The sequence below is a fragment of the Alligator mississippiensis genome, chromosome 3 (genome assembly GCF_030867095.1).
Source record: "Alligator mississippiensis isolate rAllMis1 chromosome 3, rAllMis1, whole genome shotgun sequence".
Classification (NCBI taxonomy): Eukaryota; Metazoa; Chordata; order Crocodylia; family Alligatoridae; genus Alligator; species Alligator mississippiensis.
Genome location: NC_081826.1, coordinates 56,507,501 through 56,522,772, shown reverse-complemented (window position 1 = coordinate 56,522,772; position 15,272 = coordinate 56,507,501). Strand labels below are relative to the sequence as shown.

Sequence of the window (15,272 nt, the reverse complement as noted above, 5' to 3'; positions counted from 1 at the left end):
GTGCTCATGTAACATCCACCCCAACCACATACCCTTTCATAGGCATCAACACCTATTCTGGGTGGCACTAAATGTCTGTAAATAGCTAATGTGTGCCACATTTCAGCCTTATTTTCCCCTCCTGCATCCCTCGAGCAGACTCCGACTGTGGACCCCTAGGATTCTGAATTATGCTGAGAGAAACCAGTGTTATCCAGGACTGAATAAAGATCTTGGCTTTGCCATGTGATAAGCTTTGATCTATGCGTGCAGTTGTGAAAAGCAGTGTGATTTCTTCTATGAATATAATATTATTTTCTTAATTTTAAAGGTTACTGTACCAGATGTTATGATGCCCAATAATATGCTATTGCCAGCAGCTGCTTCAGAGAAATCTGAGCATGACACACCTGCAACCATCACAGCTGAGGGATCTGGGAAGCATTCAGGTATGCAAGAGAGGCCCAGATGTGCAGAATCTAAATACAAGTGATTTTTAGAAAAACTTGTCTCCTTCCTTCCTTCCTTCCTTCCTTCCTTCCTTATTACATACCGTAACAAAACTTGATGGAAGAAAAGTAGTAAGATGTTATATAAGGCCTGAATTTTCAAAGGTGTCCTAATGTAAACACCAGAACAGAACAATTAATTTTGCACACACATATTCCTACTTGGATACACATTGTCCATGTAATTTCACAAATACGTGAGCACACAGTTCTGGGTTCTAAGTTCTTTGGATGGAGAACTTACATATACATCTGTACATGGCCACTGTACTGATTGGCTTTCTGCTCCAACTCTCTCCCCCCTGCTATGCCTCCATCTCTGCCTCTCTCCACTTGCCTTCTATACCTTCCTCTACTTCCTTGTCCTCTGCTCTATCCCCTCACTCTTTTTCTTTCTGTCTCTATTCCTTCCTCCCCCCTTTTGTCTTGCCATTTAGCTAAGTCCTACCCTAAATATTAACCTAAATAAACAGCAGCATTAACACACTGTTTGTCACTGGCACATTATCCAGTCTTTTTGTATATTTTTCCCTTTCCTGCATTTATTGCCATATTGTCTGTTTAGCTTATATCTTCTTCAAGACTTACCTACAACCCTGTGTTTGTATGTTGCATAATGGGTGCCATCTTGGTTGATTGTAATAAAACATAATAACCTTCACTATGGTTAAATGTTACATATTCTAAAAGGCATTTCTTTGCTTGCTTTAACCAGGTGAAAGTCCAATGGATGAGAAAAATACTTCTGGGCTGGAGGACTCAAAAACTGGAATAGAAATTAAGACCGAGGAACAAAAAACACCTAAGGAATCTACAGAAACACCAGAATGGAATAAGAATAGCAGTAAGGACACAAAGCCCATTGAAACACTGCCGGATCAGCTAAATGAGCAGCAGAAGAAGCAGCAGCTCTCTGTTTCTGATCGCCATGTCTATAAATATCGTTGTAACCATTGTAGCTTGGCTTTTAAGACTATGCAGAAGCTTCAGATACATTCCCAGTATCATGCCATTCGGGCTGCTACCATGTGTAGTCTTTGCCAGCGTAGCTTCCGTACATTCCAGGCTTTAAAAAAACATTTGGAAGCAGGACACCCTGAACTCAATGAAGTTGAACTTCAGCAGCTGTGTGCATCTTTACCTGTAAATGGTGAACTCTGGGCAGACAGTGAAAGTATGGCACAAGATGAACATGCACTAGACCAGGAAATAGAAAGAGATTATGAGATGGACCAGGAAGGTAAAGCAAGTCCTGTAGGAAGTGATAGTAGCTCTATTCCAGATGATATGGGCTCAGAACCAAAGCGGACCTTACCTTTTAGAAAAGGGCCAAATTTTACTATGGAAAAATTTCTAGATCCATCTCGCCCATATAAGTGTACAGTGTGTAAAGAGTCTTTCACTCAAAAGAACATTCTCTTGGTCCATTATAATTCAGTGTCTCATTTACATAAACTCAAAAAGGTTTTGCAGGAAGCATCAAGTCCTGTCCCTCAAGAAACCAACAGCAGCACTGATAACAAACCCTACAAATGCAGCATTTGTAATGTTGCATATAGCCAAAGTTCGACATTGGAAATCCATATGAGATCTGTGCTTCATCAGACTAAGGCAAGGGCTGCAAAATTAGAACCAAGTGGTAATATAAGTAGTGGAACTAGTGTAGCAGGGAATGTTAACAGCCCCAGCCAAGGGATGCTAGATTCTATCAGCTTACCAGCAGTTAACAGCAAAGATACACATTTAGATGCCAAAGAATTAAATAAAAAGCAAGCTTCTGAATTAATTGCTTCTCAGCCTTCACATCACCCACCCCAGTCACCAGCACAACTTCAAATGCAAATCCAGCATGAACTGCAACAGCAAGCTGCATTCTTTCAGCCCCAGTTTCTGAACCCAGCATTTTTGCCTCATTTTCCTATGACACCAGAAGCATTGCTGCAGTTTCAACAGCCTCAGTTCCTTTTTCCATTCTATATTCCTGGGACAGAATTTAGCTTAAGTCCAGATCTGGGTTTGCCTGGCTCAGCCACATTTGGTATGCCTGGAATGGCAGGTATGACAGGATCGCTACTAGAGGATTTAAAACAGCAGATACAAACTCAACACCACGTTGGCCAGACTCAGCTGCAGATACTACAGCAACAAGCACAACAGTATCAATCAACACAACCACAAATTCAGTCTCAGAAACAACAGCAGCAGCAGCAGCAACAACAACAAAGTAGCAAGCTAATGAAGCCAGAGCAAAATAGCATGGTCAGTGCAGACTGCCAGTTGATAAAGGATATGTCATCATATAAAGAAGCAGAAGATATTTCTGAGAAACAAGAGAAGCCAAAGCAGGAATTTATAAATGAAAGTGAAGGACTAAAGGAAAGCAAAGATATGAAGAAGCCAAAATCCTCAGAACCAACCATCCCACCACCCAGAATAGCTTCTGGGGCTAGAGGAAATGCAGCCAAGGCTTTGTTGGAGAATTTTGGCTTTGAGCTAGTTATCCAATACAATGAAAACAGACAAAAAGTACAGAAAAAAAGCAAGAGCGGGGAAGGTGAAAACACTGACAAATTGGAATGTGGAACATGCAGTAAAATGTTCTCTAACATTCTTATTCTGAAGAGTCATCAAGAGCACGTGCATGGGCATTTTTTTCCATATGGAACATTAGAAAAGTTTGCACGCCAATATAGGGAGGCTTATGACAAGCTTTACCCAATTTCCCCATCTTCTCCAGAAACACCACCACCTCCGCCACCACCACCTCCCCCGCCTCCTCCACCTCCCCCACCTCCCACACCCTCGCAGCCTTCTTCAGCCAGCTCTGGAAAAATTCAAAACACAACTTCGACACCCTTGCAGGCTCCGCCACCCACACCACCACCGCCTCCTCCACCTCCACCACCGCCTCCCCCACCTCCTCCACCACCTTCAGCTCCACCTCAAGTCCAGCTGCCTGTGTCGCTTGATCTTCCACTGTTCCCTCCAATTATGATGCAGCCAGTGCAGCATCCTGCACTGCCTCCTCAGCTTGCTCTCCAGTTGCCACCAATGGATACTTTGTCTGCAGATCTTACCCAGCTGTGTCAGCAGCAGCTAGGGTTAGATCCCAATTTCCTACGGCAGTCTCAGTTCAAGCGTCCACGTACAAGAATCACCGATGATCAGTTAAAAATCTTGCGGGCTTATTTTGATATTAACAATTCTCCAAGTGAAGAGCAGATTCAAGAAATGGCTGAGAAATCTGGCCTTTCTCAAAAGGTTATCAAACACTGGTTTCGTAATACACTTTTTAAGGAGCGACAAAGAAATAAAGATTCCCCATACAATTTTAGCAATCCTCCCATAACTGTCTTGGAAGACATAAGAATTGATCCTCAGCCCACCACTGTAGAACCTTACAAGTCTGATGCATCTTTCAGCAAGAGATCATCTAGAACAAGGTTTACTGACTACCAGCTTAGGGTTCTGCAAGATTTTTTTGACACAAATGCTTATCCAAAGGATGATGAAATTGAACAACTTTCAACTGTGCTTAACCTGCCTACTCGAGTTATTGTTGTGTGGTTCCAAAATGCACGACAGAAAGCACGCAAAAGTTATGAAAATCAAGCAGAAACTAAGGATAATGAGAAAAGGGAACTCACCAATGAGCGCTACATTCGAACTAGCAATATGCAATATCAGTGTAAAAAGTGCAGTGTAGTATTTCCCAGAATTTTTGATTTGATTACACATCAGAAAAAACAGTGTTATAAAGATGAAGATGATGATGCACAAGATGAAAGCCAAACAGAAGATTCTATGGATGCCTCAGATCAAATGGTATATAAAAATTGCACAGTTTCTGGCCAAACTGATTCATCAAAGAGTACAGCTGTGACAGCAACGAGCTCTGGCTCTGGTTCTAGTACTCCTTTAATGCCTTCTCCCAGACCAGAGCCTGAGAAGACTTCTCCCAAACCTGAGACAACAGAAAAGCCAAAGCAAAGTGATTCCACACCTAAACAAATTGATACAACCTCCCAAGGCACCAAGCCAGTACAGTCTGCCCCAATAACTTCCTCTGATCCACAACCCTCAGCTTCTCAGTCACAACAACAAAAACAGCCACAGATGGTTGGAAGACCTCCATCTGCATCACAAACACCTGTTCCTTCCAGTCCTTTACCAATTTCAATCACACCTCTACAGAACAGTCTACCTCCTCAGTTATTACAGTACCAATGTGACCAGTGTACAGTTGCCTTTCCAACTCTAGAACTTTGGCAAGAACACCAGCACATGCATTTCCTAGCAGCCCAAAACCAATTTCTTCACTCTCAGTTTCTAGAAAGACCTATGGATATGCCCTACATGATCTTTGACCCTAATAGTCCTCTGATGACTGGACAGTTGCTTAACAGTTCTCTTGCTCAGATGCCCCCACAGACAGGTTCATCACATACAGCTCATTCTGCTACAGTTTCTGGGTCACTTAAACGAAAACTGGATGATAAAGAAGATAATAATTGTAGTGAAAAAGAGGGAGGAAACAGTGGTGAAGACCAACATCGTGATAAGCGTTTAAGAACTACAATTACTCCAGAGCAGCTAGAAATACTCTATGAAAAATACCTGTTAGATTCTAATCCCACCAGAAAAATGCTAGATCATATTGCACGTGAAGTGGGACTTAAAAAGAGAGTGGTACAAGTCTGGTTTCAGAACACACGAGCCCGAGAAAGAAAAGGTCAGTTCCGTGCAGTAGGTCCAGCCCAGTCCCACAAAAGGTGTCCTTTCTGTCGAGCACTGTTCAAAGCAAAATCAGCTTTAGAAAGTCACATTCGCTCTCGGCACTGGAATGAAGGAAAACAGGCAGGTTACAGTTTACCTCCAAGCCCTTTAGTGCCAACAGAAGATGGAGGAGAAAGTCCACACAAATACATGTTTTTTGATTATCCATCACTATCACTAATAAAGACTGAATTATCAAGTGAAAATGAATTATCCTCAACAGTATCAACCCTTGTTAATAAAACTACAGAGATGTCACCGAAGAATCTTTTAAGCCCTTCTTCAATCAAAGTAGAATCTAGTGAGGATATAGAAAATCTGAATGCCCCTCCTGCTGACTCTGGATATGAACAAAATAAGACTGACTTTGATGAGACTTCATCAATTAATACAGCAATTAGTGATGCTACAACAGGAGATGAGGGAAACAATGAAATGGAAAGCACGACTGGTAGTTCAGGGGATGTGAAACCTGCATCATCTCCCAAAGACCCAAAACAACTTATGAATGATACTTTGCCAAAAGCAGCATCCACACCTACAAATGATAATTCTGATGAAAAGTTTCTCTACTCCTTAACTAGCCCGTCAATACATTTTACTGACAAAGATGGTGATCATGACCAAAGTTTTTATGTTACTGATGATCCTGATGATAATGCCGATCGCAGTGAAACATCAAGCATAGCTGATCCAAGTTCACCTAACCCATTTGGAGCCAATAATCCCTTTAAATCTAAAAACAGTGATCGACCAGGTCACAAACGTTTCCGAACACAAATGAGCAACCTCCAGCTTAAAGTCCTCAAGGCTTGCTTCAGTGATTATCGAACTCCAACCATGCAAGAATGCGAAATGCTAGGGAATGAGATTGGTCTGCCCAAACGAGTGGTCCAGGTTTGGTTCCAAAATGCCCGGGCAAAAGAAAAGAAGTTCAAAATTAATATAGGGAAGCCATTCATGATAAATCAGACTGGAACTGAAGGCTCAAAACCAGAATGTTCTCTATGTGGGGTGAAGTATTCTGCACGTTTGTCCATAAGAGATCATATATTTTCCAAACAGCATATTACAAAAGTAAGAGAAACTGTGGGAAGTCAGTTAGATCGAGAAAAAGATTATTTAGCTCCTACAACTGTTAGACAGCTGATGGCACAGCAAGAATTGGATCGCATAAAGAAGGCTACAGATGTGCTAGGCCTAACAGTACAGCAACCAGGAATGATGGACAGCAGTTCACTTCATGGTATCAGTTTGCCAGCAGCTTACCCGGGACTCCCTGGCCTTCCTCCTGTTCTTCTGCCTGGAATGAACGGTCCATCCTCCTTGCCTGGATTTCCACAAAGTTCAAACAGTAAGTCAATTAGGAGGTGATTTTTAAAATCTATGAATGTAATGATACTGTGTAATTATCAGCCACTGGTTGATAAGAATAACATGTCGTGCATTCATATCATATTCGTATTCTTTCTGCAAACCTGTCAAAAATACAATCATCTATACTCAGTGTAATATTGGATTGTTTCATCAATAACTTGGTAATATCACTGATTTCCCCTTCCCCCCAAATAAACTACAATTTAATTGAAGAATTGAATTGGAATCCAACTTCCAGAAATAGTTGTAATTGAGTGGATATCTGTGTGTTCTTGACTGCAATAACATTTTACATAATATTGTTTTTCCCTTTGTGGTTTTGAGTTTTATTCCTTTTTTGCAATGAGTACATTAAAATATTAGATGCAACTATTTAAAAAAATTAAATTCTTATCTGATACAATCCAGACTAGTCTTTGTCAGGTAACCTGCCTTAATTATCTCTTCAGTGGGCTAATCACAATTTGTTGCCTCATTCAGAAGGTACTTAATTAGTTATCCAATATTAGCTGGAAACCTTTGGGATATTTTAAGTAAGTGTCTGAGTAGCAGGAGGAGTTTCCTTTTCAGGTCATTCTTAATGACTGTTTCATTGTAGCGCAAATCCCAAGAGTTGTTGAACGCCTGAAGCTCACTGATTTCTATGGGTGCTGCAGACACTCATCATTTCATTTGGTCTTTTGGATTTATCTGAATACATGACTTGGACTCAGGCTGTGGTTGACTCTGGACAACATTTTGCTTCCTTTATTTCCATTAAGAAAGACTCATAGGCCATGTCCAGACAAACAGAGGCATGCACTTGCAGCGGCACAAATAGCACCACAAATTTGTGCTACTACTTTGTGCCTCAGCACGTGCCCCTTCACATATGCTTTGTTGCAGGGCACATTGTCCCATGTTGGGCAAACTACCCTTGTCCAGCTTCTCCTGGCTACCAGCATGCTGGAGCAGCCAGGGCACAAAGGGAGCAGTAGAGACATTCTGGCCAGCAGCCAGTGCATCTCACTGGAGCACCAAGCCTCCATGTATTCTGGCACATCCTATTTTTGTGTGCTCTGTGCTGCTTTTTTCCTGGAGTGGGGGGAGGGAGGGCTTGCTACTGGGAAATCCCAGTAGCGATTTTTTTTCCCTGCACTGCAAATTTGCAGTGTGGGGCATGTTTAAAAATTCCCTGCCTGCAGTTGTGGTGCCACAAAGAGATTTGTGGCACAACAAACTGCATGTGGTTGCATACGAGGACTTGGCCGTTCATTCAGTTTTGCTGAGTTGCTCGGGATCAGGCTTTCTGAAGAGCCATTTGATTAGTCCTGACAGACTTTTATTTTATAGATCTTTTATTTATTTATTTTTAAGTGGTTTCCACTTCCTGGCTGCTCCACAAAATAAGTAATTAGAAATGAAAATCAGTATGTAGGTTAAAGCCTCTTTATCAGTATGGTCCAGTGATTTCATTTATGTTGTCATAGATTAGTAAATTTTGATTTATTCAAATAACTGATTTTGGCAAGAAGGATACTGATTCTATCAGTAGTGTGGTCAGTCAAACTAAAACAGTAGCAGTTTCTTTTTGTCTACACAGTTCCATTTTGATTGACAATGACTACGTCATTGCTTTCCCAAGTTGTGGTCAAAGCATCTTTTTTTTCTATTCATTGGGTCAGAAGGGCTTTCCTTCCCCAATGAATTCTCTGGCCAAGTGCCCTTCTGTTTTTCTCAAATCTGAAGCTCACCCATTGGAACATTAAGCATGTGTAAAGGAAGCATTATGTTGTTGTGAAATCTACACTATATTCACCTATTTTTTTCTTAATAGCATATGATGTGTATGTGGCTATTTTTGTGTATTAGGGATTATAGATATGATTACTTTCAATAAATGGCCACAGATAAACTAATATTCAAGTTCAGCAAGCCTCAGAATATTCAGTCTGTAGATTCTCCCCTTAATAATTTACCAAGAAATGTATTGCTCTTTATACCTACTTAGATGCTTTGCAAAAAGTATATCTCACCTCAAAAGGGATATACTCCACCCTTGGAGCATCTACACAAGACGCTATGGTGCAGTAGCAACCAGCTACTCTGCCATAGCTCACTGCTACTGCTCAGTAGCATTGTTGGGTGCTAACTGTTTGGTGGTGCTACTGCACAGTAGTGTTGGGGGAAAAAATGTGCAGTGACGGTACTGTGCAGTAATGCCAGTTACTGCATGGTCATTTATGCAAGGACTAAATGACTCCACAGTAACAACTGTGCAGTCTGCCACATGTGTAGATGCAGCCCCAAAAAGGCCCAGAGCTCTCACATTCTGACAATGAGCAGCCATATGCATATCCAGGGAGTGGCTTACCGGTAGCTAATAGGAAATAGGCATGGAAGGGTGTGACTCAGAGCTGCATAGTTTATGACTCCATCATTTCTGGATTCTGTTCTGCCCTGAGGAGACCACTTGAACAGAGGAAGAACAGGGATTCTCCATCCCTACCTTATGTCCAATAGTGTACATGTTAGGGCATTTGGCTAAGAAATAGAAACCCAGGGTTCTAGGCACTCCCAATCCTGAAGAGGTTTGAAGCCACATCTTACACTTTCCAGGACAGCGCCATAACCACAAGACTATGCAGTGCTGATGACATTCTCTATCCCTCTTGTTGAAGCTTGTCCACTGCATGGAAAGGAATACAACACTCAGGGGCCAGAAGGTGGACAAACAAAAAGAAAAATGATTCTGTAGACCACTGAAGCAGGAACTCCTGTGGAAGAGAGAAAGCCCCAGCTTCTGCACTTGTTCCTGCCTCCAATGCTGTTTATACACTTTTATTAACTAAGCAGTGGATAAATGCATAAACAGCATTTAGAGTAGAAGCAAAATACATGGCTCTTTCCTTCTCTGAAAAATACAATTTTAACTAAGTTTACAATGTCTGGTTACCTCTTTCTGGCCCCACGATTCCTTTTTCATCCAAGGTGTCAGCTTGAACAAGATGGAGGATGCCCTTAGCTCTGCAGATGATATAACCAGGAGGTAACCGTATTCCCCTAGGAAATGGGAAAAATGGGTTTAAACATACTCAGGGTGAGTGAGGCTTAAAATCCAGGTTTCCCACTACTTAGGAAAGTGCCCTAAGCACTAATATAACAGGGCAGAAGGAGGATGGCTGGTCCCTCCTTTTCCTTGGTTCTCAGGCTAAGATAAAGATGCATTACAAAAGGATACATATACAAAAGGTTTTCCATTAATTCAGGGTCTCTCACACTGAAAGATGTAGATGCCTAAAATCCATTTAAGTGCCATTTAGATACCTTAAAGAGTTCAGGTTGAGGGATAATACAGACCACTTGATACACGATCACTGTATTTTCAGATGGTCTACTTTCCACCAAATAGCTCTTCTATTTAAGATGCATTTAAATCATTAATATATTCAGTGAAACAGCAATAAGGATTAGTTCTCAGCCTCTTTCACCTCACAGCTATGTCCATTGTGAGCAAAACCTGCTGTGTAAACTGGACAGTAGAGTTTTGTCATTCAATTTTTCTTCTGCCATATGCTAAATAGGCCAAGCACCCTTTCTTTGTTGCCCAATAAATACCTGTATATATAAATCTTCATTCCTGTGGCACATAATGGAGTAGCTGAAGTGAAAGAAAAATAGGTTATTTTCATCTTTCATTACTGAAAAAATAGTGTTAGCCTTAAAAGTTCTTTAATATGCATTCAAAACAAATACCCCCCCCCCCCACTTAATTAACCCACTTCTAATATTTCCTCCACACTGGGCATGTCTACACATACATTAAGGTGCTTTTGCTAATGTGCATTAAATTTAGTACCTCCAATGTTGGGGCTCTTTTATACATGCTTTGGAGAGCGGGGTGAGGGAGTGGTACTTTAGTTAGAGCTGCTCCAAGAGCCATTCTATACTATACTTCACTAGAAAGAAAGAAAAAGCAAAAGAGAAGATTTGAGACATGACATTACTTAAAGTAGTGCCCCATCTCATGTATCAGTGTCCTCAGGCTTCAAAAGGGCAGCAGAGATGCTTGAACTAAAGCTTGTTTCAAGTGCCCTGCCTCCATTTTTAAGTGTGTGGCTGCTGGTACATGAGATGCAGGAGGTTGCTGGATCATGGTAATTGCCATGCTTCAGCAGACTCGATTAATCAGAGCAGTTTCTGTGCTCATGTATAGGTGCCCTGAGGTACTAAACAGATGCGCATTAGGGTGCCTTAATTCACAGTAACGAATGTGCATGGTTTTTAAGTGATGCTCAATGTTCAGTAGCCTATTTTACTGCACATTAGCGTAATCACCCAGTTTTTCATGTGATGCTTTAATGTGCAGTAAAATAGGCTACTGCGCATTAAAGTGCCTGTGTAGATGTCCTTTTTGGAGGTACGATGCCTGATCAGGCTCTTCACTGGCTGTGATCTTCTAATTTCATAGATATTAGGGCTGGAGGGACCTTGGGAGATCATCGAGTCCAGCCCCCTGCCCAAAGGAAAGGAAGTCAGTTGGGGTCATAGGATCCCAGCAAGATAAGCATCCAGTTTGCTCTTGAAGGTGTTCAATGTAGGCACTTGAACAACCTCCGGTGGCAGGCTGTTCCAGACCTTGGGGGCTCGGACAGTAAAGAAATTCTTCCTTATGTCCAGCCTGAAACGGTCTTGTAGTAGTTTGTGACCATTCGACCTCGTCGTCATCCCTTGGGGTGCTCTGGTGAACAAACGTTCCCCCAGATACTGGTGGTCACCCCTGATAAACTTATAGGTGGCCACCAGATCACCCCTGAGCCTGCACTTTTCCAGGCTAAAGATCCCCAGGGCTCTCAGCCTGTCATCGTAAACATATTCTAAGCATTTCTCTAGAGTCTCAGCCTAGCAGGATACCATTTTTGCATTATTAAATGCCTGGAGGCTGCTCCAAAGGGAGGCACCTATGCCTCAAGCATTGTGTATTTACGTCTGAATTTCAGATATTATTTTCTGATTGTGTGTTGTTTCCTTTTCCTGGCCCCAAACCTGTAAATACATAGATAGAAATAATCTTCATGATTTAATAAGACAAACTTATATTAAAATGGTCATTCCTGTTATAAGTGTTTTCAGGATTAGTGCTCCTGTTTCCAAAAGCCCAGGCCATTAGATCTTACTTGTTTGCTTAAAGGGACAATGCCAACAGAAGTAGACCCCTACTCGTACACTGATTTAGAGAAACGGTATTAATAAATACTGAATTTATGCTTCCTTTCCTTTGTGCTTCCCTCTATGGGATTCTGCACACTGAAACAAGCCCAATCAGCTTAATTTAGCTGATGATCAATTTCACTTTCTGATTTTTACACCCAACAATGTTGTGTTTGGATTTTCAATATGACAAGGAAATTATTAACTTCCAAAAAATATTTTTAAATTGATTTGTTTTAAAGTTCAATATTTCCTGCCACATCATGCTTGGAAAACATGTTTCTAAAATATAGAGTTTTGACCCTATGCTACTTGAAAGTATAATCCCTTTTTTGTTGTTTGTTTTTTTGTTTTTAAGTGCAATGCTATCTGGACTTATGGGTCACTTGCAGATGTGGAAGGGAAAAAATGGCCCTTTATTTTAAACTTGGTGTACTCATGCACTGACCCCAGCACATGCCAAGAAGAGGCAGTGCATTAGTTGCACCCAGCTTTTCCAACATCTGTATAGATTGGGCGCTTTAGTGGGGGGGGTTTGGTGCTTTTGTCTAATAGCTGATTCAATCAGCTATTAGACAAAAGCACCAAAAAGCCCCACTGAAGCACAGACCCTGAGTAGCAGTAATGTGCTGCTGCTTCTGGTAAAGTGGACTCCCCCACCCTCCCCCCACAACATCTGCCAGCACCCGTATTGACAGAGTTTACTTCACTTGGAAAAATAAAGCAACATCCTTGCTGGAGAGTGGGATTAAGCAGTTTACACACACTTGGTTACATCTATACTCAGTTAATTTATCTGAAATAATTGCTGTTGCCATGTCAGAAAACTGTCTGCTTCTAAAGTTTTATTCTCAGAAAGTCCTTCCCCTATTGAATTGATTTGAATAAAAACATGTGGGTGATTTCATTAAATGCCCCATATTGCTTCCATATTGTGGAAGTTTTTAGCATTAGCATTAACATTCTCAGCACAACTCTATATAGATGGGTATTTCAGAGGGGGTGCAAGTTTATAGGACATATATCAGTGCTGGCTCATGTTCTTGAAGTCCACTTCTATTTTACAATATGTTGTTGATGAAATAGCATAGATCTTTCACTTAATGCTTCTTACTCTCTGCAAAGAAACATTTTTTTTTTACCTACCAGTCCTTTCAGAACATTGGTCCTCAGCTTTCTATTTGGGTTAAACCATCTTACATTCCTCTGAGAGAAAGAGATGTCTCTAACTTGAAACAGTTAAAACACCCACTTAAAACAAAGAGGTACCAGAGCTAAAGGATTTCTTTAGAATTAGTGAATTTTCCCATTTTGTTTCCCTCATGTCAAGTACAGAAGGATTAGGTTTGCTGGTCATCGGCCCTGAGTTCTTAATCCATACTTCCCTTTAAAAGAACATACTCCTTTGCTCTGCCACAGTCTTTCTGAATATTAATTTTTTTTTTTAACATTTCAACTAAATTCCCAAGAATAACATGAAAAGTGAAATTGGTAGTTGACTGGATGGTCAGCAGCAGTGTGGGTAAATTGAGAGCAACATGAGACATGGAGGTAAAAGGAAAGGGGAATAGAAAAGAATAAGAAAAAAATGGTCACTGAGCCCACAAGAGTATAATACAGAACCAACTAACAAATCTGGGCTGGTAGTTCACTCTGAATGCATCACTCTGGCCAGATCCAGACATCCAGGCACATGTGGTTTGTGGTGCTTGAACCCTCTTTGTGATGCCACAAACCACACACCCAGCATGTTAAAATGTGCCCTGTATTTCAAATTTGCAGTGTGGGGGCAAAATGTGTTACCAGGAACTCCAGGTAACAAAAATCTGCACCAAAAAAAAGTGGTGTGGCACTAGCTCCAAGACTGTGCACTGGCAGGTATGGAGGCTTGGTCCTCCCAGGAGATGTTATGGCTGCCAGCCAGAATTGTCCCCTGGATCCTCCAGCATGCCATGACCTGGGGCCATGACCTGGGAGAAGCAGGGAAATGGCAGCTTTTTTCTGAAGTGGGGCATTTTGCCCTGCACTAAAGCCTGCGTGCAGCAGCGACAAAAAGTAGTGGCACAAATTTGTGCCACTACTTTTTTCCTTGTGCCACTACTTTTTTCCCCACTGCAGGTGCACATCCCTGCATGTGGGGACACCCCCTCTGAAGGCATTTTTTTAGTTAAAATATAGCCTGGAAATTGACATGAAATACACTTTCAACAGATACCATACTATTGCCACAGTTATTTCCCACTGAAAAAGGGGTAAGCTATCTCAGATACCACTGTGCAGTAGCTGTAGCAATTACTGACTTTTTAATGATGACCATTGTGACTTGTTTCTCTTACTATCTAATCCCTGCTGATAATACATTTTAACTCCTTAGTGTTGCCCTGGCCATTAAATAGAAGTAATGATACTGTGACAAACAGTAAATGGTCTCTCTGTTAAACCTGATAATTATTCCCCTTGAATCCTTAATTGCTTTATTCCTAAATAATGCTAAGCACCTGGGTATTGATGATTTAAACTTCATTCTTGACCACCTGATTAGTGCTTCCATGTAGCTAATGCCTATCTAACCTCCATTAGAGAGCCTAAAGTTATTGTTCTTTTATCCATGCACTTGTAGTCTCTTCCTAGGGCTGCCATCCACTAAACATTAGGCTTTCTATGTGTTCATTTCTCTACCAAGTTTATTTGCCTCTGAAAACAAAATTGGCCACAATGCACAGCCTCTTACAATTCCCTTTTCTATCCTGTACCATCATTTAGTTTTCTGGCCAACTATACCTCTCATATAAATTGCTTTATAATAGACTGTTACCAGCCACTACACTGTATTTGGTACTTGAAAACACAGCAAAGATTTCTTCCATTAATATACGAGGCATACTTGTACTGTTCATGCATCCTCCAAACAGAACCAATGCACACTTAGGTTTTTTCTCTAATGAGTTGGAAATCATGCCTGCATGTTTCAAGTAAACTGGGAACAGCAGCATTTCTGTGTAGATGTACTTTAGTACTAGCACACTTATTTCCCGGAACAGACTGCTTTGACCTGGCTGTCATGATAGTAAAGGGTTTTGCCTGACACTCAAAAATGAAATTTTGAACTGTGTTGTCTGCTGATAATGAAAAGCATTGCCTTTATTACTTGTTTTGTCAGTGGCTTAGATGGTCATTTACTGCTGATGTTTAATTAGCTAAACACCTTTCTTTATTTGGTACTATTGTAGTTTCCCTCGTCAGTCTGGACAGGGATTCAATTTTACATGATAGCTAATTACTTGTAGTGAGCTCCATAATTACCAGATTTCTCAGGTGTAGGACAAGTGGGTATATCATCCCAGAAGGATAGCAGCAGAATTAGTTAAAATGAATAAGAATGTAGAGATCTCTCAAAGTATCAATTAGAAGGAAGCGCTCTCACTGTCCTTAGTACTTAAT

The 15,272-nt window shown here is 41.1% G+C and overlaps 1 protein-coding gene across 4 annotated transcripts in view; it reads left to right on the top strand.

The window, feature by feature from the left end:
• Nucleotides 1-15,272, top strand: part of ZFHX4 (zinc finger homeobox 4) — a 178,256-nt gene that overhangs the window by 158,480 nt on the left and 4,504 nt on the right. For all 4 annotated transcript variants that reach the window (XM_019498613.2, XM_019498614.2, XM_019498611.2 and 1 more), the window contains 2 exons: nt 311-428; nt 1,204-6,618. In XM_019498613.2, coding sequence (XP_019354158.1) covers nt 311-428; nt 1,204-6,618 — 5,533 coding nt within the window. The remainder of the gene's footprint in view (nt 1-310; nt 429-1,203; nt 6,619-15,272) is intronic.